Source organism: Coregonus lavaretus (genome assembly GCF_964263955.1).
Source record: "Coregonus lavaretus genome assembly, chromosome: 36".
NCBI classification, from domain to species: Eukaryota; Metazoa; Chordata; class Actinopteri; order Salmoniformes; family Salmonidae; genus Coregonus; species Coregonus lavaretus.
In genome coordinates, this window is record NC_140023.1 from 1,179,179 (window position 1) to 1,204,823 (window position 25,645).

At 34.4% G+C, this 25,645-nt stretch overlaps 1 protein-coding gene across 1 annotated transcript in view; it reads left to right on the plus strand.

The window, feature by feature from the left end:
- LOC311110501 (calcium-activated potassium channel subunit alpha-1a-like) overlaps nt 1–25,645 on the plus strand; it is a gene marked incomplete at its 5' end in the record, with an annotated part of 307,325 nt that overhangs the window by 191,552 nt on the left and 90,128 nt on the right. The window contains 3 exons of the mRNA XM_084153022.1: nt 2,014–2,125; nt 23,511–23,586; nt 24,979–25,054. Coding sequence (XP_084009148.1) covers nt 2,014–2,125; nt 23,511–23,586; nt 24,979–25,054 — 264 coding nt within the window. The remainder of the gene's footprint in view (nt 1–2,013; nt 2,126–23,510; nt 23,587–24,978; nt 25,055–25,645) is intronic.

Consider the following 25,645-nt stretch of genomic DNA (forward strand, 5'->3'; position numbering starts at 1 on the left):
GGTGAGGGAGGTGACCAATAACCTGATGGTCACTCTGACAGAGCTCCAGAGTTTCTCTGGAGATGGGAGAAGCTTCCAGATGGACAACCATCTCTGCAGCACTCCACCAATCAGGCCTTTATGGTAGGGTGGCCAGATGGAAGCCACTCCTCAGTAAAAGGCACATGACAGCCCGCTTGGAGTTTGCCAAAAGGCACCTAAAGGACTCTGACTATGAGAAAAAAGATTCTCTGGTCTGATGAAACCAAGATTGAACTCTTTCGCCTGAATGCCAAGTGTTACGTCTGGAGGAAACCTGGCACCATCCCTACGGTGAAGCATGGTGGTGGCAGCATCATGCTGTGGGGATGTTTTTCAGCGGCAGGGACTGGGAGACTAGTCAGGATCAAGGTGAAAGATGAACGGAGAAAAGTACAGAGAGATCCTTGATGAAAACCTGCTCCGGAGCACTCAGGACCTTAGACTGGGGCGAAGGTTCACCTTCCAACAGGACAACGACCCTAAGCACACAGCCAAGACAACGCAGGAATGGCTTCGGGACAAGTCTCTGAATGTCCTTGAGTGGCCCAACCAGAGCCTGGACTTGAACCCGATTGAACATCTATGGAGAGACCTGAAAAAAAATAGCTGTGCAGCGACGCTCCCCATCGAACCTGACAGAGCTTGAGAGGATCTGCAGAGAAGAATGGGAGAAACTCCCCAAATATAGGTGTGCCAAACTTGTAGCATCATACCCAAGAAGACTCGAGGCTGTAATCGCTGCCGAAGGTGCTTCAACACAGTACTGAGTATAGGGTCTGAATACTTATGTAAATGTAATATTTCCGGGGGTTTTTTTATATACATTTGCCAACATTTCTATAAACCTGTTTTTGCTTTGTCATTATGGGGTATTGTGTGCAGATTGATGAGGGGGAAAAAACTATTTCATCCATTTTAGAATAAGGCTGTAATGTAACAAAATGTGGAAGAAGTCAAGTGGTCTGAATACTTTCCGAATGCACTGTACATCTTCTACTTGGATACAGTATATGAAATGCATTTATTATGTTGCTATATCCACAAGGTTCAAATAAAACAAAGAACTATACTTGAACTCTATAAAATAAGAGGATTTGATTGAACTTAACACTCCTGTCTCTGTTTTCCATTCATCCATGGTCTTTATGAGATGATAATAACACATTGCAAAGTGGCCATAAATGCTCATGGTAACTGTTAGAATGCATTATGATGGCATCGTAAGTCATTGTACCTACCAGCCTGCTATGAATTGAAGGAGAAATAGAAGCAATAATTCATGTTGGTAACACATTTAACCTGCAACATAGACTTTAAGGAAAGTGTTACCACCATGAATTGTTACTTCTGTCTCCCTTCAGTTCATAGCAGCCAATGAGAAGTCTTCCAGTATATCAGTTTTTAGTACTAATAAACAACAACATTTGTTTGTAGATTTTTGTTTTTGGTAAAAAAATACTAAAATCAACCGGATATTCAGCTAAAATTAGGTTTCATTTAGGAAATCCGTTCCCATGAATTCCCACAATTTGGCAGGTAGTTTAGTGGTTAAGAGCGTTGTGCCAGTAACCGAAAGGTCGCTGGTTCTAATCCCCGAGCCGACTAGGTGAAAAATCTGTCTGTGCCCTTGTGCAAGGCACTTAACCCTAATTGCTCCTGTAAGTCACTCTGGATAAGAGCGTCTGCTAAATGACTAAAATATAAATGTAAATAAAACAAGAGACGTATGTGATTGTGTCTCAATGTACAGTAATCCAGGTATGAAATTATTGTTATTTTCAAATACAATCTCTTTTTGGGCTTAGTTGTGGTCAATTTGCAGTGTACAAATTATTATAATTATGTTCCCGTCCACGGACAATCCGCTCCGACAAAAATCGGCCCGCGGCTGAAACTAGTTGCCTACCCCTGTAATACATTATAACTGCATCAATATAATACAGTATACTTACAGGCTTTAAGTGAAGTGTTACTGTTCTATTTCTCCTTCAGTTCATAGCAGCCAATGATAAGCTGTGGTTCTGGCTGGAGGTCAACTCAGTTGTGGACTTCTTCACTGTTCCTCCTGTCTTCGTATCTGTCTACTTGAACAGGAGCTGGCTGGGTAAGGATAAACCTTTTTCTCTCTCTACATCTCTCCCCATCTCTCTACAATGACTCTACAATGACTACAATGACTCACAGCAGTGAGAGAGTTCTTTCTATGGCAAAGTATTGTACATGGAATACTTCATGTCATGACAGCTCTAAATTGCCATCTATTGGACATTCTTTGCACAGCGTCCTCCACAGGTTCAGCCTGGGAAACATACAATGGCCTGGATTGGACCATGGCTGACTTTTGTCAGTAGGCTTGGCAGCAGTAGTGTGGTGATGCTATCGTTAACATTGACCAGCTATACAGGATGATGAAAAAGGTTGAAATTGGCTTCTGTTAATAAAAATGAGCCGTTCTCTGCACTCCCACTACCTTATGCTGCAGTCTGATGTAAAAGAAGACAGAGCCCAGCCAACAGTCAACGTTCCTATAACAGTAGGGAATTTGGTTGACATTTTAGAGAATTTGCATTATATTTGAATTATATTTTTTTTTAAATACAAAAATAAAAGGATAAAGTGTTGAGGGGGGAAAACGTTCTCAGAACGTCCCTACTAAAGTTCTTGGAATGCAGAGGTAACCAGAAACGGTTTCCTGGGAGGTAGCTCTCCTCTGCGGTGAATCCTGAATCCTCCTCTTTATTGCTGGACGTAGTTAAAAACTGGGAGGGAAGCCATTGTTTTGAGATGGCCTAGATTTCCCTCTCCGCACTGTGAATTCATAAATTATTTATGAGTTTATCTATTCATACTCGGGAAGCCAGTGAGATTAAAAAATCACTTTGAGGGAGAATGTGTCAGATAATACAGAAGAATACACCCCCGAACAGCCCACTCACGTCACATTTTGTTTGTGTAGAGGCGGACGGACACGTTCTGTGCGTCAGACAGTGTATTTTAGGGTCATCTGGTTATAAACGGACCCACACACACAAACCACGTGTGTGAAAGAAAAATGTGTGGTTGCACTAGCGTACATTACATGTTTGTTTATTGCTGTGTGATTGTGTGTTGATGTGTTTAAGTGTGTGTTACGTAGCAACAGATATGACTGTCCCAGCGATCCATTGACTGGGTCCACACTGTGCCATAACTCTCTCTCTCTCTCTGTATGTGTGTGTTTTTGTGTGTGTGTGTGTGAGATTGGCCTATACGGTGCTATAGTGCCATGCAGGTCAAACTCTCCATTATCAATTGGTTGATATCAGAGGGGCCTCTATTATCTAGGGACAGGGTATTAGGCCAAGGTATTATTAGGATGAGCTGGTACTGGACACATATCAGAGGTCTGTAGGAAATTAGAAAGTATCAAATTATAGCAACATGACAATGATTGACGACAGGACGGAATCCGGTTTTAGTTAGAAAGTCAGATGCTTGATCTGGTACTGAAGAGGTGTTGATATTACATCAGACTCTAGCTGAGGAGCGCTCAACTCCGTTCTCTTATAACGAGGCGGAGTTGAGTTTTGATAACTGGTCGTGCGAGGCACCATCAGTCAAAGAAAAAAACTCAATTCTGAAAATGCTTACCCATACCTATGTTTGTCCTGTACAACCGTGGTCCTTCTGCAGGGTACTGACATTCATACTTTTGTAAAAAACTTTTATCAAATACAACCACTGAAATGTTCCTAATTAGTGTTGCTCAACTGGAGATGTAGCGGCCTTGACGTACTACGTAAGCTGAGATTCAATTGGCACAAGCGCATTCGTGCTGAGTAAGTAAGTAGCCTTGCACGAGCCAGAACGACACATAGGGAAGGAGCCTATCTCCTGTTTCTGTAGCGTGAGGCAGCTTGATGTACCAGTACCCCCCTGGACAAGGATGCTAGTCTGTTGCAGGGACCTACCCCCAATCAATCTCCCTAATGCTGAGTGCCAAGCAGAGGAATCAGGGCCCATTTTTACAGTCTTTGGTATGACTCGGCCAGGGATTGAACACACAACCTTTATAATCTCAGGGCGGACACTGTAACCACAAGGTCACATTTTTACAAGTATCGACTGATGTGACAATGTTGTTGCTAGCACATCGTGTGACCAGTTATCAAAACTCAACTCTGCCTCAATATAAGAGAACGGAGTTGAGCGTTCCTCAGCTAGGTTAGGGTTATTCCAATGGTACTGTAGAGATGTTAGCAGGTAGATGTTACATCAGACTTTAGGGTTAGTCCAATGCAGTGGTATTCAAATTCGGGGTCACGACCCCTAGTGGGGTCGCGGGGGAACTGCAGTGGGGTCGGCACATTTTTTTCTTCAATTAAGAGTACAGATTATTGTATGGGACAACATACAACAAAAACATATATAGATATATATTTAGGTAATGTATTTATTGGTTTCTTGTACTTTTGATAAGAGATAAAAATGTAATGAATTGAATGTTATTTGTTTATGTAAAAATCTAAATTGACCAATTTTAAGGTTGTGTAATTAGATTTGGGGTAGGGTGGGGTCGCGAGAAATTCTTATGGAGATGAAATGGGGTCCCCAGAAATTCTGCAGAAAAAAATTGGGTCCAATGGTACTGTAGAGGTATCAGGTACGTGTTACATCACACTCTAGGTCCAACATGAATAACCTGTCCAGTGGTTGGTGACTAAGTGACATGTCATTGGTCACCATAGCAACACCCACCCGTAGTATGCGTTCCAGCAGGTATATCTCACTGGTCATCCCCAAAGCCAACACCTCCTTTGGCCGCCATTCCTTCCAGTTCTCTGCTGCCAATGACTGGAACGAACTGCAAAAATCTCTGAAGCTGGAGACACTTATCTCCCTCACTCACTTTAAGCATCAGTTGTCAGAGCAGCTTACAGATCACTGCACCTGTACACAGTCCATCTGAAATTAGCCCACCCAACTACCTCATCCCCATATTGTTATTTACATTGTTATTTATTTTGCTCATTTGCACCCCAGTATCTCTATTTGCACATCATATTCTGCACATCTTTTACTCCACTGTTAATACTAAATTGTAATTTTTTTCCACTATGGCCTATTTATTGCCTTACCTCCATAACTTACTACATTTGCACACACTGTATATAGATTTTCTATTATGTTATTGACTGTACGTTTTGTTTATTCCATATGTAACTCTGTGTTGTTGTTGTTTTTATCGCACTGCTTTGCTTTATCTTGGCCAGGTTGCAGTTGTAAATGAGAACTTGTTCTCAACTGGCTTACCTGGTTAAATAAAGCTTACCTGGTGGAATAAAATAAATAATAAAGAAAGAAATGTCTAATGTCCCCACATCCATCTCTATTGTGTTAAGCTCCAGTGGGAAGTTGAAAGAATTGCAATGGCTTCAGTGAAGCAATGGCTTCACTGATAATCAATAGACAGATCCATCATTGTTTTGAGTGGACATCAATTCTATTTCCATGTCACTAATTGTGTTGAGTCTCCAGTCGTCTGTTTCAGAGGAAAACAATGAGGATGTTAACAGTTTTACATCAATCCCTGTGGACTCATTCAGTTTGCTCTCTCTGTGTGACTTAATGCTATGTAACACACACATTACTAGGTGATAGCGGATCATAATTATTACAGTACATCACATTTTAGTAGCCTACTCCATTCTCCACCAGAGGACTACCCTACTCTATGTATTTCTCATTTCCCAGTAATGTTCTTTCACCTTCTGCCAAATTGGCTTTTAATTAAGAGGGTAGAGAAACGTGCAGCTAATCTAAAAAGACACGCAGCATTCCTCCATGGAAATAAGAAAGGAATCTTCTTAAACTACATGAAGTGGGTATCCCTCCCTCGAGAGAGAGGACCATAGCCAGGATAGCTGTGTTGGATTAGCATACACACGGCTTTTTGAAAGATGCTAGCTAGCTGCTAGCCCCAGAGACCCAACACTCATGTCCCTCACCCTCTCCCCAATTAATTCCAGTCCTGCTAGGGCTTCACTGCCTTTCTTTCTCTCGTAGAAAGAGCAGAGCTGTCAGAGAATGTTAAGGCAGCATTTAAATGACAGTAGAAGTGGGAAATATAGGAGTAACTATATCGACTGTATAAATATAGGAGTAAATATAGACTGTATAAATATAGGAATAACTATAGACTGTATAAATATAGGAGTAACTATAGACTGTATAAATATAGGAATAACTATAGACTGTATGAATATAGGAGTAACTATAGACTGTATAAATATAGGAATAACTATAGACTGTATAAATATAGGAATAACTATAGACTGTAAATATAGGAATAACTATAGACTGTATAAATATAGGAGTAACTATAGACTGTAAATATAGGAATAACTATAGACTGTATAAATATAGGAGTAACTATAGACTGTAAATATAGGAATAACTATAGACTGTATAAATATAGGAGTAACTATAGACTGTAAATATAGGAATAATTATAGACTGTATAAATATAGGAATAACTATAGACTGTAAATATAGGAATAACTATAGACTGTATAAATATAGGAGTAACTGTAGACTGTATAAATATAGGAGTAACTATAGACTGTAAATATAGGAATAACTATAGACTGTATAAATATAGGAGTAACTATAGACTGTAAATATAGGAATAACTATAGACTGTATAAATATAGGAGTAACTATAGACTGTATAAATATAGGAATAACTATAGACTGTAAATATAGGAATAACTATAGACTGTATAAATATAGGAGTAACTATAGACTGTATAAATATAGGAGTAACTATAGAGTGTATAAATATAGGAATAACTATAGACTGTATAAATATAGGAATAACTATAGACTGTATAAATATAGGAGTAACTATAGACTGTATAAATATAGGAGTAACTATATAGACTGTATAAATATAGGAGTAACTATAGACTGTATACATATAGGAGTAACTATAGACTGTATAAATATAGGAATAACTATAGACTGTATAAATATAGGAGTAACTATAGACTGTAAATATAGGAGTAACTATAGACTGTATAAATATAGGAGTAACTATAGACTGTATAAATATAGGAATAACTATAGACTGTAAATATAGGAATAACTATAGACTGTATAAATATAGGAGTAACTATAGACTGTATAAATATAGGAGTAACTATAGACTGTATGAATATAGGAATAACTATAGACTGTAAATATAGGAATAACTATAGACTGTATAAATATAGGAGTAACTATAGACTGTATAAATATAGGAATAACTATAGACTGTAAATATAAGAATAACTATAGACTGTATAAATATAGGAGTAACTATAGACTGTAAATATAGGAATAACTATAGACTGTACAAATATAGGAGTAACTATAGACTGTAAATATAGGAATAACTATAGACTGTATAAATATAGGAGTAACTATAGACTGTATGAATATAGGAGTAACTATAGACTGTATGAATATAGGAATAACTATAGACTGTATAAATATAGGAATAACTATAGACTGTTAATATAGGAATAACTATAGACTGTATAAATATAGGAATAACTATAGACTGTATAAATATAGGAATAACTATAGACTGTAAATATAGGAATAACTATAGACTGTATAAATATAGGAGTAACTATAGACTGTATAAATATAGGAATAACTATAGACTGTAAATATAGGAATAACTATAGACTGTATAAATATAGGAGTAACTATAGACTGTATAAATATAGGAATAACTATAGACTGTAAATACAGGAATAACTATAGACTGTATAAATATAGGAGTAACTATAGACTGTAAATATAGGAATAACTATAGACTGTATAAATATAGGAGTAACTATAGACTGTATACATATAGGAATAACTATAGACTGTATAAATATAGGAGTAACTATAGACTGTATAAATATAGGAGTAACTATAGACTGTATAAATATAGGAATAACTATAGACTGTATAAATATAGGAATAACTATAGACTGTAAATATAGGAATAACTATAGACTGTATAAATATAGGAGTAACTATAGACTGTAAATATAGGAATAACTATAGACTGTATAAATATAGGAGTAACTATAGACTGTAAAGATAGGAATAACTATAGACTGTATAAATATAGGAGTAACTATAGACTGTAAATATAGGAATAACTATAGACTGTATAAATATAGGAATAACTATAGACTGTAAATATAGGAATAACTATAGACTGTATAAATATAGGAGTAACTATAGACTGTATAAATATAGGAATAACTATAGACTGTAAATATAGGAATAACTATAGACTGTATGAATATAGGAGTAACTATAGACTGTAAATATAGGAATAACTATAGACTGTATAAATATAGGAGTAACTATAGACTGTATAAATATAGGAATAACTATAGACTGTAAATATAGGAATAACTATAGACTGTATAAATATAGGAGTAACTATAGAGTGTATAAATATAGGAATAACTATAGACTGTATAAATATAGGAATAACTATAGACTGTATAAATATAGGAGTAACTATAGACTGTATAAATATAGGAGTAACTATATAGACTGTATAAATATAGGAGTAACTATAGACTGTATAAATATAGGAGTAACTATAGACTGTATAAATATAGGAATAACTATAGACTGTATAAATATAGGAGTAACTATAGACTGTATAAATATAGGAGTAACTATAGACTGTATAAATATAGGAGTAACTATAGACTGTATAAATAGAGGAGTAACTATAGACTATAAATATAGGAATAACTATAGACTGTATAAATATAGGAGTAACTATAGACTGTATAAATATAGGAATAACTATAGACTGTAAATATAGGAATAACTATAGACTGTATAAATATAGGAGTAACTATAGACTGTATAAATATAGGAGTAACTATAGACTGTATAAATATAGGAATAACTATAGACTGTAAATATAGGAATAACTATAGACTGTATAAATATAGGAGTAACTATAGACTGTATAAATATAGGAATAACTATAGACTGTAAATATAAGAATAACTATAGACTGTATAAATATAGGAGTAACTATAGACTGTATAAATATAGGAGTAACTATATAGACTGTATAAATATAGGGGTAACTATAGACTGTATAAATATAGGAGTAACTATAGACTATAAATATAGGAATAACTATAGACTGTATAAATATAGGAGTAACTATAGACTGTATAAATATAGGAATAACTATAGACTGTATAAATATAGGAGTAACTATAGACTGTATAAATATAGGAGTAACTATAGACTGTAAATATAGGAGTAACTATAGACTGTATAAATATAGGAGTAACTATAGACTGTGTAAATATAGGAATAACTATAGACTGTATAAATATAGGAGTAACTATAGACTGTATACATATAGGAAATTACTATAGACTGTATAAATATAGGAGTAACTATAGACTGTATAAATATAGGAATAACTATAGACTGTGTAAATATAGGAGTAACTATAGACTTTAAATATAGGAGTAACTATAGACTGTATAAATATAGGAGTAACTATAGACTGTGTAAATATAGGAATAACTATAGACTGTATAAATATAGGAGTAACTATAGACTGTATACATATAGGAATAACTATAGACTGTATAAATATAGGAGTAACTATAGACTGTATGGATCTAGGAATAACTATAGACTGTAAATATAGGAATAACTATAGACTGTATAAATATAGGAGTAACTATAGACTGTATAAATATAGGAATAACTATAGACTGTAAATATAGGAATAACTATAGACTGTAAATATAGGAATAACTATAGACTGTATAAATATAGGAGTAACTATAGACTGTATACATTTAGGAGTAACTATATAGACTGTTTAAATATAGGAGTAACTATAGACTGTATAAATATAGGAGTAACTATAGACTGTATAAATATAGGAATAACTATAGACTGTATAAATATAGGAGTAACTATAGACTGTATAAATATAGGAATAACTATAGACTGTATAAATATAGGAGTAACTATAGACTGTATAAATATAGGAGTAACTATAGACTGTATAAATATAGGAGTAACTATAGACTGTATAAATATAGGAATAACTATAGACTGTATAAATATAGGAATAACTATAGACTGTATACATATAGGAACTTACTATAGACTGTATAAATATAGGAGTAACTATAGACTGTATAAATATAGGAATAACTATAGACTGTGTAAATATAGGAGTAACTATAGACTTTAAATATAGGAGTAACTATAGACTGTATAAATATAGGAGTAACTATAGACTGTGTAAATATAGGAATAACTATAGACTGTATAAATATAGGAGTAACTATAGACTGTATACATATAGGAATAACTATAGACTGTATAAATATAGGAGTAACTATAGACTGTATGGATCTAGGAATAACTATAGACTGTAAATATAGGAATAACTATAGACTGTATAAATATAGGAGTAACTATAGACTGTATAAATATAGGAATAACTATAGACTGTAAATATAGGAATAACTATAGACTGTAAATATAGGAATAACTATAGACTGTATAAATATAGGAGTAACTATAGACTGTATACATTTAGGAGTAACTATATAGACTGTTTAAATATAGGAGTAACTATAGACTGTATAAATATAGGAGTAACTATAGACTGTATAAATATAGGAATAACTATAGACTGTATAAATATAGGAGTAACTATAGACTGTATAAATATAGGAATAACTATAGACTGTATAAATATAGGAGTAACTATAGACTGTATAAATATAGGAGTAACTATAGACTGTATAAATATAGGAGTAACTATAGACTGTATAAATATAGGAATAACTATAGACTGTATAAATATAGGAATAACTATATACTGTGTAAATATAGGAATAACTATAGACTGTATAAATATAGGAGTAACTATAGACTGTATACATATTGGAGTAACTATAGACTGTATAAATAAGGAGTAACTATATAGACTGTATTAATATAGTCGTAACTATAGACTATGTAAATATAGGAGTAACTATACACTGTGTAAATATAGGAGTAACTAAAGACTGAATAAATATAGGAGTAACTATAGACTGTATAAATATAGGAGTAACTATAGACTGTAAATATAGGAGTAACTATAGACTGCGTAAATATAGGAATAACTATAGACTGAATAAATATAGGAGTAACTATAGACTGTATAAATATAAGAGTAACTATATACTGTATAAATATAGGAGTAACTATAGACTGTATACATATTGGAGTAAATATAGACTGTATAAATAAGGAGTAACTATATATATACTGTATTAATATAGTAGTAACTATAGAATGTGTAAATATATGAGTAACTATACACTGTGTAAATATAGGAGTAACTATAGACTGAATAAATATAGGAATAACTATAGACTGTAAATATAGGAATAACTATAGACTGTATAAATATAGGAGTAACTATAGAGTGTATAAATATAGGAATAACTATAGACTGTATAAATATAGGAATAACTATAGACTGTATAAATATAGGAGTAACTATAGACTGTATAAATATAGGAGTAACTATATAGACTGTATAAATATAGGAGTAACTATAGACTGTATAAATATAGGAGTAACTATAGACTGTATAAATATAGGAATAACTATAGACTGTATAAATATAGGAGTAACTATAGACTGTATAAATATAGGAGTAACTATAGACTGTATAAATATAGGAGTAACTATAGACTGTATAAATAGAGGAGTAACTATAGACTATAAATATAGGAATAACTATAGACTGTATAAATATAGGAGTAACTATAGACTGTATAAATATAGGAATAACTATAGACTGTAAATATAGGAATAACTATAGACTGTATAAATATAGGAGTAACTATAGACTGTATAAATATAGGAGTAACTATAGACTGTATAAATATAGGAATAACTATAGACTGTAAATATAGGAATAACTATAGACTGTATAAATATAGGAGTAACTATAGACTGTATAAATATAGGAATAACTATAGACTGTAAATATAAGAATAACTATAGACTGTATAAATATAGGAGTAACTATAGACTGTATAAATATAGGAGTAACTATATAGACTGTATAAATATAGGGGTAACTATAGACTGTATAAATATAGGAGTAACTATAGACTGTATAAATATAGGAATAACTATAGACTGTATAAATATAGGAGTAACTATAGACTGTATAAATATAGGAATAACTATAGACTGTATAAATATAGGAGTAACTATAGACTGTATAAATATAGGAGTAACTATAGACTGTAAATATAGGAGTAACTATAGACTGTATAAATATAGGAGTAACTATAGACTGTGTAAATATAGGAATAACTATAGACTGTATAAATATAGGAGTAACTATAGACTGTATACATATAGGAAATTACTATAGACTGTATAAATATAGGAGTAACTATAGACTGTATAAATATAGGAATAACTATAGACTGTGTAAATATAGGAGTAACTATAGACTTTAAATATAGGAGTAACTATAGACTGTATAAATATAGGAGTAACTATAGACTGTGTAAATATAGGAATAACTATAGACTGTATAAATATAGGAGTAACTATAGACTGTATACATATAGGAATAACTATAGACTGTATAAATATAGGAGTAACTATAGACTGTATGGATCTAGGAATAACTATAGACTGTAAATATAGGAATAACTATAGACTGTATAAATATAGGAGTAACTATAGACTGTATAAATGTAGGAATAACTATAGACTGTAAATATAGGAATAACTATAGACTGTAAATATAGGAATAACTATAGACTGTATAAATATAGGAGTAACTATAGACTGTATACATTTAGGAGTAACTATATAGACTGTTTAAATATAGGAGTAACTATAGACTGTATAAATATAGGAGTAACTATAGACTGTATAAATATAGGAATAACTATAGACTGTATAAATATAGGAGTAACTATAGACTGTATAAATATAGGAATAACTATAGACTGTATAAATATAGGAGTAACTATAGACTGTATAAATATAGGAGTAACTATAGACTGTATAAATATAGGAGTAACTATAGACTGTATAAATATAGGAATAACTATAGACTGTATAAATATAGGAATAACTATAGACTGTGTAAATATAGGAATAACTATAGACTGTATAAATATAGGAGTAACTATAGACTGTATACATATTGGAGTAACTATAGACTGTATAAATAAGGAGTAACTATATAGACTGTATTAATATAGTCGTAACTATAGACTGTGTAAATATAGGAGTAACTATACACTGTGTAAATATAGGAGTAACTAAAGACTGAATAAATATAGGAGTAACTATAGACTGTATAAATATAGGAATAACTATAGACTGTAAATATAGGAGTAACTATAGACTGCGTAAATATAGGAATAACTATAGACTGAATAAATATAGGAGTAACTATAGACTGTATAAATATAAGAGTAACTATATACTGTATAAATATAGGAGTAACTATAGACTGTATACATATTGGAGTAACTATAGACTGTATAAATAAGGAGTAACTATATATAGACTGTATTAATATAGTAGTAACTATAGACTGTGTAAATATATGAGTAACTATACACTGTGTAAATATAGGAGTAACTATAGACTGAATAAATATAGGAGTAACTATAGACTGTATAAATATAGGAGTAACTATAGACTGTATACATATAGGAGTAACTATAGACTGTAAATATAGGAGTAACTATAGACTGTATACATATAGGAGTAACTATAGACTGTATACATATAGGAGTAACTATAGACTGAATAAATATAGGAGTAACTATAGACTGTATAAATATAGGAGTAACTATAGACTGTATACATATAGGAGTAACTATAGACTGTAAATATAGGAGTAACTATAGACTGTATACATATAGGAGTAACTATAGACTGTATACATATAGGAGTAACTATAGACTGTATAAATATAGGAATAACTGTAGACTGTATAAATATAGGAATAACTATAGACTGTATAAATATAGGAATAACTGTAGACTGTATAAATATAGGAATAACTATAGACTGTATAAATATAGGAGTAACTATAGACTGTATAAATATAGGAATAACTATAGACTGTATAAATATAGGAGTAACTATAGACTGTATAAATATAGGAGTAACTATAGACTGTATAAATATAGGAGTAACTATAGACTGTATAAATATAGGAATAACTATAGACTGTATAAATATAGGAATAACTATAGACTGTGTAAATATAGGAATAACTATAGACTGTATAAATATAGGAGTAACTATAGACTGTATACATATTGGAGTAACTATAGACTGTATAAATAAGGAGTAACTATATAGACTGTATTAATATAGTCGTAACTATAGACTGTGTAAATATAGGAGTAACTATACACTGTGTAAATATAGGAGTAACTAAAGACTGAATAAATATAGGAGTAACTATAGACTGTATAAATATAGGAGTAACTATAGACTGTATACATATAGGAGTAACTATAGACTGTATAAATATAGGAGTAACTATAGACTGTATAAATATAGGAATAACTATAGACTGTATACATATAGGAGTAACTATAGACTGTATAAATAAGGAGTAACTATATAGACTGTATTAATATAGTCGTAACTATAGACTGTGTAAATATAGGAGTAACTATACACTGTGTAAATATAGGAGTAACTAAAGACTGAATAAATATAGGAGTAACTATAGACTGTATAAATATAGGAGTAACTATAGACTGTATACATATAGGAGTAACTATAGACTGTATAAATATAGGAGTAACTATAGACTGTATAAATATAGGAATAACTATAGACTGTATACATATAAGAGTAACTATAGACTGTATAAATATAGGAGTAACTATAGACTGTATAAATATAGGAATAACTATAGACTGTATACATATAGGAGTAACTATAGACTGTATAAATATAGGAGTAACTATAGACTGTAAATATAGGAGTAACTATAGACTGCGTAAATATAGGAATAACTATAGACTGTATAAATATAGGAATAACTATAGACTGTATAAATATAGGAGTAACTATAGACTGTATACATATTGGAGTAACTATAGACTGTATAAATAAGGAGTAACTATATAGACTGTATTAATATAGTCGTAACTATAGACTGTGTAACTATAGGAGTAACTATACACTGTGTAAATATAGGAGTAACTAAAGACTGAATAAATATAGGAGTAACTATAGACTGTATAAATATAGGAGTAACTATAGACTGTATACATATATGAGTAACTATAGACTGTATAAATATAGGAGTAACTATAGACTGTATAAATATAGGAATAACTATAGACTGTATACATATAGGAGTAACTATAGACTGTATAAATATAGGAGTAACTATAGACTGTAAATATAGGAGTAACTATAGACTGCGTAAATATAGGAATAACTATAGACTGAATAAATATAGGAGTAACTATAGACTGTATAAATATAGGAATAACTATAGACTGTATAAATATAGGAGTAACTATAGACTGTATACATATTGGAGTAACTATAGACTGTATAAATATTGAGTAACTATATAGACTGTATTAATATAGTCGTAACTATAGACTGTGTAAATATAGGAGTAACTATACACTGTGTAAATATAGGAGTAACTAAAGACTGAATAAATATAGGAGTAACTATAGACTGTATAAATATAGGAGTAACTATAGACTGTATACATATAGGAGTAACTATAGACTGTATAAATATAGGAGTAACTATAGACTGTATAAATATAGGAATAACTATAGAATGTATATATATAGGAGTAACTATAGACTGTATAAATATAGGAGTAACTATAGACTGTAAATATAGGAGTAACTATAGACTGCGTAAATATAGGAATAACTATAGACTGAATAAATATAGGAGTAACTATAGACTGTATAAATATAAGAGTAACTATATACTGTATAAATATAGGAGTAACTATAGACTGTATACATATTGGAGTAACTATAGACTGTATAAATAAGGAGTAACTATATAGACTGTATTAATATAGTAGTAACTATAGACTGTGTAAATATACGAGTAACTATACACTGTGTAAATATAGGAGTAACTATAGACTGAATAAATATAGGAGTAACTATAGACTGCGTAAATATAGGAATAACTATAGACTGAATAAATATAGGAGTAACTATAGACTGTATAAATATAAGAGTAACTATATACTGTATAAATATAGGAGTAACTATAGACTGTATACATATTGGAGTAACTATAGACTGTATAAATAAGGAGTAACTATATAGACTGTATTAATATAGTAGTAACTATAGACTGTGTAAATATACGAGTAACTATACACTGTGTAAATATAGGAGTAACTATAGACTGAATAAATATAGGAGTAACTATAGACTGAATAAATATAGGAGTAACTATAGACTGTATAAATATAGGAGTAACTATATACTGTATACATATAGGAGTAACTATAGACTGTATACATATAGGAGTAACTATAGACTGTATAAATAAGGAGTAACTATATAGACTGTATTAATATAGTCGTAACTTTAGACTGTGTAAATATAGGAGTAACTATACACTGTGTAAATATAGGAGTAACTAAAGACTGAATAAATATAGGAGTAACTATAGACTGTATAAATATAGGAGTAACTATAGACTGTATACATATAGGAGTAACTATAGACTGTATAAATATAGGAGTAACTATAGACTGTATAAATATAGGAATAACTATAGACTGTATACATATAGGAGTAACTATAGACTGTATAAATATAGGAGTAACTATAGACTGTAAATATAGGAGTAACTATAGACTGCGTAAATATAGGAATAACTATAGACTGAATAAATATAGGAGTAACTATAGACTGTATAAATATAAGAGTAACTATATACTGTATAAATATAGGAGTAACTATAGACTGTATACATATTGGAGTAACTATAGACTGTATAAATAAGGAGTAACTATATAGACTGTATTAATATAGTAGTAACTATAGACTGTGTAAATATACGAGTAACTATACACTGTGTAAATATAGGAGTAACTATAGACTGAATAAATATAGGAGTAACTATAGACTGTATAAATATAGGAGTAACTATATACTGTATACATATAGGAGTAACTATAGACTGTAAATATAGGAGTAACTATAGACTGTATACATATAGGAGTAACTATAGACTGTATACATATAGGAGTAACTATAGACTGTATAAATATAGGAATAACTGTAGACTGTATAAATATAGGAATAACTATAGACTGTATAAATATAGGAGTAACTATAGACTGTATAAATATAGGAATAACTATAGACTGTATAAATATAGGAGTAACTATAGACTGTATAAATATAGGAGTAACTATAGACTGTATAAATATAGGAGTAACTATAGACTGTATAAATATAGGAATAACTATAGACTGTATAAATATAGGAATAACTATAGACTGTGTAAATATAGGAATAACTATAGACTGTATAAATATAGGAGTAACTATAGACTGTATACATATTGGAGTAACTATAGACTGTATAAATAAGGAGTAACTATATCGACTGTATTAATATAGTCGTAACTATAGACTGTGTAAATATAGGAGTAACTATACACTGTGTAAATATAGGAGTAACTAAAGACTGAATAAATATAGGAGTAACTATAGACTGTATAAATATAGGAGTAACTATAGACTGTATACATATAGGAGTAACTATAGACTGTATAAATATAGGAGTAACTATAGACTGTAAATATAGGAGTAACTATAGACTGCGTAAATATAGGAATAACTATAGACTGAATAAATATAGGAGTAACTATAGACTGTATAAATATAAGAGTAACTATATACTGTATAAATATAGGAGTAACTATAGACTGTATACATATTGGAGTAACTATAGACTGTATAAATAAGGAGTAACTATATAGACTGTATTAATATAGTAGTAACTATATACTGTAAATGTACGAGTAACTATACACTGTGTAAATATAGGAGTAACTATAGACTGAATAAATATAGGAGTAACTATAGACTGTATAAATATAGGAGTAACTATAGACTGTATACATATAGGAGTAACTATAGACTGTAAATATAGGAGTAACTATAGACTGTATACATATAGGAGTAACTATAGACTGTATACATATAGGAGTAACTATAGACTGTATAAATATAGGAATAACTGTAGACTGTATAAATATAGGAATAACTATAGACTGTATAAATATAGGAGTAACTATAGACTGTATAAATATAGGAGTAACTATAGACTGTATAAATATAGGAATAACTATAGACTGTATAAATATAGGAATAACTATAGACTGTATAAATATAAGAGTAACTATATAGACTGTATAAATATAGGAGTAACTATAGACTGTATAAATATAAGAGTAACTATTGACTGTATACATATTGGAGTAACTATAGACTGTATAAATAAGGAGTAACTATATAGACTGTATAATAAGATGTCAGGGTTTTCTGCATTATGGAGACATGCAAAATGCCATTATAGGAGAAGGTTTAAGCAGTGTTGTAATAGCTCAACCTTTTCATTCAAAGCCATATTACATAATATCCCAATATTACTTCTGGAGCCTGTGTATTGTCTCTTAATGTTTTGTACCATCCATGTCTCTCCATATCCACATCACTACTGCCCTCTGCTGGTGATGGTAGTGTACTGTCTGTGTTGATCTCTGAAGAGGTTTACAGACTAGTACAGTATGTGGCATGCTATCAGTGTGTGTATGTGTGTGTGTGTTATAATCCTGACTGGCTGGACATAGTGTATTATCCCTGTTGTAACATGGTCATCCCCAGGCTGATGATTGATAGAAGACTCCAGTGTGTGTGTCTACTGCCAGTGAAACGTGACAGAGGGAAGGGGGCTTGGCACATACCCACAGATTATTATGATGTTCCTTGCAGTGTTGTTGCATGTGTAGCAGATGTGGGCTAGTTAGCATACTAGTAGCCATCATGCAGTGACGTCACATGCCCTGAAACCTACAGTGTTGCACTCGCCCAACAAGGACCCATGGTCTTGGTAGGGAAATGATTAGCACGCTAACTTCCTCTTTCCTGCTCTACCTGTTCAGTAGTACAGATAGTTCTATTGCTCTGAGCTGATGTCAGTACAAATACCATTCAGCTTTATCCCCATGTACTGTAACTACTGTCCATACATCTGATATCTGCCAGTGACAGCACGGCATTTGTGATTAAATACAGATTATCTCTCTCTGTGTCTCTCCTCTCTCTCTCTCTCTCTCTCTCTCTCTCTCTCTCTCTCTCTCTCTCTCTCTCTCTCTCTCTCTCTCTCTCTCTCTCTCTCTCTCTCTCTCTCTCTCTCTCTCTCTCTCTCTCTCTCTCTCTCTCTCTCTCTCTCTCTCTCTCTCTCTCTCTCTCTCTCTCTCTCTCTCTCTCTCTCTCTCTGAATGGGTTCAGTCACTTTTAAAAACGCCTCACCTCTGAACACAGCCCCTTATTGGTGGGAGAAACATCCACATGACTCTCTGTAGGTACACCAGAGAGGGCAAAGGGAAATCTGTTTGGGCTGTTCAGATTATTAACAGATCCTCTTCTGTGTCACAGCTTATATCAGACCAGACCGGGACACAGTTTGTACCAGACAGGTACATGGAGGCTTTGTCTGTCACTGTCTGGTTCTCTTCTGCACGCGCAGCACATGATTCTGGACCTTTTGTCAGGTGTTCTATGAACGCAATTCTACCTGGAAAATCTCTACTTGTCTGTCTTCCAAATAATATTTATTTATCCATTGCCTCCTTCAAGAAACTGTTCTTCATCTCTTCCTTTGAGACACTCTTGTACACACAGCGTTGGACCTTAGAACTAGAGAGTAGGACTTCTGAAGAATTAAAACTTAGTTCCACTCTACAGAAAGACAAGGACCCTAAAGAGAAACTCCCGGAGACTCTACAATAGATAACTAAGTATCTGTGATCGGTAGCGATGATCCCTACTAAGCTCCTGATGTACCGGGGTCCACGCGGCGGTGCCCCTCGCTCCGAGGCCCGTGGAGACGCGTTCAGGAGAAAGAAGTCGTGTGGAGAGTTGTTTCAGAAAGGGTACAGGGTGAGGCTGGGGCCTCGTGGAGTGGCTATGGAGAAGGAGAGGCAGAAGGGACCATATCTTGCTCTCTGGACCTCTCTGAGCTTTCTCTGCAAATGGGGTAAGAATAGAGATCTAGGGCCATAGTTATTCTATGTGGGGTAAGAATGGTAAAATATGGGGTCTGGGTCATGTTCAAACAGTCTGTCTGGTCCAGTATATGCTTCCTCTCCAAATGGGGTGTGAATAGAGATCTATGGCCATAGTCCCCCTGTCTGGTCCTGTCTGTGATTCCTAGTTCTATAAACTATGTTTAAGCAATCTACATTGTCCTGTCTGCGCTTCTGCTTAAAATGGGGTCTGGGCCCTGCTCAAACAATCTATCTAGTTCATCTCCAGATGCGGTAAGGACAGGGTCTCTATGGAAACACTCGTTGTGGTTATGATTTTTATTCTTTACTCTGCTCCTGCAGTGTGGTTGCCTGGCTACCCAAACTCCTTGCTCCGGCCAAACGCTACGCCCTGCCCATGGACGTTAGTTTCTTCTCCGCAATGGATCTGGATCTGAGTACGTTTTAGACTGTCTGATTGGTCCCAGAAACCGATGGGTTGGGCCAGAGCCAGAACACACGTGGGTAAAACAACGTTTTTGAAAATTCGCCATTGGTTAGAGCTGATCCAATCGCTGATGACTTTGTTTTTTACAAGACCCCTAATTTTGACGTCACCACAAACGTCTTTGGTGATGTCAGTCAGGCTGAAGTATGTAGCGAACATAGAGCAGCGGAATCATTCAGTTTGAGTCGTCAGGCAAGCAGTGAGGTTCCAATGGCTTAGTTTGTTGGAAAATCGTGTTTGTAGCATCTGGGTTGTGGATTTAATTCCCGCATGGGCCGCGTATACTAAATATTTGTGGTAGCTGTAAGTTGCCTCACTAAGACTTGTGTTTACAGGATGTATCTGTCTACACCACAAATGAAATTTTGAACAGATCTAAAAATACAGAGAGATTAGACTTCACGTAATCTCGGAAACCCAAAACTAAAATCTTGCGTAATTGCGTCAGACGCTCGATTACATTCTGGGGGGAGATGTATAAAATAAATATACTAACCAGACTAGAGAAGTCTCCACCCCCTAAACAGACGTTTCAGTCAAGTGTGTGGGCCAAATCTCCCCTCCCCTTCTGAAATTCGAAAGATGCAAAATCGTGATTTGTCCATCTACACACCAGAACAAAGTTCCTTGTTAGTCGTCACATCCCACAGTCTGTATACAGATACTACGACACCATCCCATGTTACGTACGTATGTCCACGAAAGATTAAACTTCAAGGAAATGTTTCAAAATTAATCTGGTCAACATCGGCCTGCCCTTCCCTTACTGGTGTAAATTATTCCATATACACACACCAAACACACACACACACACACACACACACCCACACACACACCAAACACACACACACACACACACACACACACACACACACACACACACACCCCCCACACACACACACCAAACACACACACACACACACACACACACACACACACACACACACACACACACACACACACGGTGGATCAGAGCATGGGTATATATTGGTGTTATGTAAACTGCCATTGAGGCAGGTGTTGCATTGTTTCTTTAATCCCTGGGTGAGCTCATTTTGAATTCCGACTGAGGCACATGTAGGACTGAGTATAAAAAAACATTAGGAACACCTTCCTAAAATTGAGTTGCACACAGTATAGCTACTGCACAGCAGGCAGTATGTACAGTGCATTCGGAAAGTATTCAGACCCCTTCCCTTTTTCCACTTTGTGACGTTACAGCCTTATTGTATATAAATAAAATAAAATAAATACCTAAGTATTTAGACCCTTTGCTATGAGACTCGAAATTGAGCTCTGGTGCATCCTGTTTCCATTGATCATCCTTGAGATGTTTCTACAACTTGATTGGAGTCCACCTGTGGTAAATACAATTGATTGGACATGATTTGGAAAGGCACACACCTGTCTATATAAGGTCCCACAGTTGACAGTGCATGTCATAGCAAAAACCAAGCAATGAGGTCAAAGGAATTGTCCGTAGAGTTCCGAGACAGGATTGTGTCGAGGCACAGATATGGGGGAAACCTGGCACCATCCCTACGGTGAAGCATGGTGGTGGCAGCATTATGCTGTGGGGATGTTTTTCAGTGGCAGGGACTGGGAGACTAGTCAGGACCGATGGAAAGATTAACGAAGCAAAGTACAAAGAGATCTTTGATGAAAATCTGCTCCAGAGCGCTCAGGACCTCAGACTGGGGTAAGGGGTTCACCTTCCAACAGGACAACAACCCTAAGCACATAGCCAAGACAACGCAGGAGTGGCTTCGGGACAAGTATCTGAATGTCCTTGAGTGGCCCAGCCCGGACTTGAACCCGATCAAACATCTCTGGAGAGACCTGAAAATAGCTGTGCAGCGATGCTCCCCATCCAACCTGACAGAGCTTGAAAGGTGCTTCAACAAAGTACTGAGTAAGGGTCTGAATACCTATGTAAATGTGATACTTCCGTTTTTTTTTTTTTTTTTTACATTTGCAAAACTTAAAAAAAAAAACTGTTTTTGTTTTGTCATTATGTGTAGATTGATGAGGGGAAAAAAATATTTTATCGATTTTAGAATAAGGCTGTAACATAAAATGTGGAAAATGTCAAGGGGTCTGAATACCTTCCGAATGCATTTGTATATATGAAGAATACAGTACTGTATGTATGATTAACGTACAGATGTAGGATCTTAATTTGAGCCAGAAAATAGTCCTGCAGCAACAGAAAAAGTGATTTATCATGTGGATTAAAATTAATGAACGTTTTTTGTAGGGGTTGATACATTTTTCGTTAGGGAAAATGAAGTCTGACATTTTAAAGTGGAAATTACAAAGGTACATTTTTAAACCTTGAATACACTATAAGTTTGCATTTCCTGTAGTGCAGGTAAATTCCGGGCAATGTTTGCTGCCCACACAAGTGATTTCTTACTAAATATTTTGGTGATATATCGACAATGTTTTGACTAACATGGACTTTCTCAGGTGTTCTTGTTCTGTCCAGTATTGTCATGTCATTTTTATGGTCAGCTCTTGTGTGATGTATGGTGTGCGTAAAACACTATCCTTTTATAGTATGTATGATTATTAACCTTTATTCATCTCTCTCTCTCTCTCTCTCTCTCTCTCTCTCTCTCTCTCTCAGGTTTAAGATTCCTGAGAGCCTTGAGATTGATACAGTTCTCAGAAATTTTACAGTTTTTGAATATCTTAAAAACAAGGTAAGTATTAGGGCTTTCATTGGTCTACCGCCACCAATCCAGCACCACACCAACTATCTACAGAATCCATCTGACATAGAAGCTCGGTTCAGGTTTGCTCTCTGTCTAGATGCTGTGGTAACACTTTATTTTACAGTCCTGTTGCAGACTTATTCTAAGATATTTGAACTTATGTGGTAACAACTTCAAAGCATGCAGGGAAAGGGGGATACCTAGTCAGTTGTACAACTGAATGCGTTCAACTGAAATGTGGCTTCTGCATTTGAGCACCAGATACAAATTTTACATGTACATTTTAGTCATTTAGCGGACGCTCTTATCCAGAGCGACTTGCAGTAGTGAGTGCATTTTGTACTTTTTCGTACTGGTCCCCTGTGGGAATCGAACCCACAACCCTGGCGTTGCAAGTGCCATGCGCTCCCAACTGAGCCACATGGGACACATTGTATAGCAGCTCCCGCAGTGCTTGTTCCAATGAATCTCACTCATATCTTGTGAAATTGTTATGTAATTATTTATTTGAACTTCCATTTTCCCATGTAGTGGCTGAGTAAATAGCAGGACTGTACAGTAAAGTGTCACTGAGGTTTTTTCTAGATGACTGTTTGGCCCAGCGTGCCTCTCCTCTCCTTTCTGGACTGTTGACACTGTAAACACAGAGTTGTTGAGTAATGTACAGTAATCCTCTCTTTCTGTGGTTTGGCACTAACGTAGGTGGGGGAGGGATAGATAGAGAGGGAGGGAGGGAGAGAGATAAATGGAAAGGGAGAGAGAGAGAAAGGGAAAGGGAGAGTGTATGATAAATGTAGACAGATCCTGAACTAAAGCATGACACTATTACAGCAGGGCAAGAACAGACACTGTGGTAGCTGTTGACTATATGTAGGAAACACAACACAAGATGATGGTTAGAGTGCTGGCAACAGCATTCCACAAAAGCTGTCATGACATAATGTACGTTCTTAGCAGTTCAATAGAGTAATCCCTTTCAGCTTAATTCATTTTATGTTTGTTTGGTTGCATTTTAGTTTTTGACCTGATCCCATCCCCTAGAGACCCACAGTCCCATTAATTTCCTGGCTTAGAGGAAGAGGACAGAATAGAATATTTAGTTTTTTCAAATAATTTATTATAATACATAAATACATTTTATTTTGCATCTTACTGGCATACCATGCCAGACACAAAGACAGAACTTGACGTAATGATAAAATAATGACAGAAGCACAGAGTACATGTACAGGACAGTACGGTACTTTACAACCTAAGCCAGGTGTTTTCTAGCCTCACCATCTCAGACCCAATAGATGAGCCTCTCCCATTACATTATTCTCTTTCTGTCACCTGGTCTGGATCTCTTTGAGAGATTTTTATGGTTCTTATTCTACCCAGCAATTCCATCAAGCTGGTGAACCTGTGTTCCATCTTCATAAGCACATGGCTAACAGCTGCCGGATTCATACATTTGGTAAGTGGCCGGGCGGGGGGGTTGTGCTACGGGGGAGTAAGGGAGGTGAGAACTCCTAACGCTTGGTCCGAAAACAACCTCTAGCCCCTCCCTTCCCCCTGGATGTGTGGCAGATCTGGAGTGCTGAAGGGTCCCAGACCAACCCCTACCCCCTACCCCCTGGGCACTCCTGTCGGTTCGAAACGATCGGATAGGTATGTAAGCAATACGGAACTAAATGTATACAGTTGTGGTCACTAAAAAGTTAGATATATTTTATTAAACCCTGCACTGCGCTACAGGTGTTTTTGTGACAAACTATTGCTGGGATACCCTACAGCACCGTGTTGCACACCCATTGTGGCAATAGTTCTGCCAGTACCAAAATACAACATTTTCAGTGCCCGCAACTGTATGAAAGTTCTCAGCCTATCTGAAGGCAAGGTGAAGCAGCAAATTACCATATTGCTTAAACCTATCCGATCCTCTCAGATCCACAGCAGGGCCTAGGGGGTAGGGGCGGGCTTGATTTGGGAATCAGCATGTTAGTTAAAAAGACTAGGTGGGCGCCGTCTTCGTATAGCCCCCACCTACCCGGTTCAGATGTGCTGC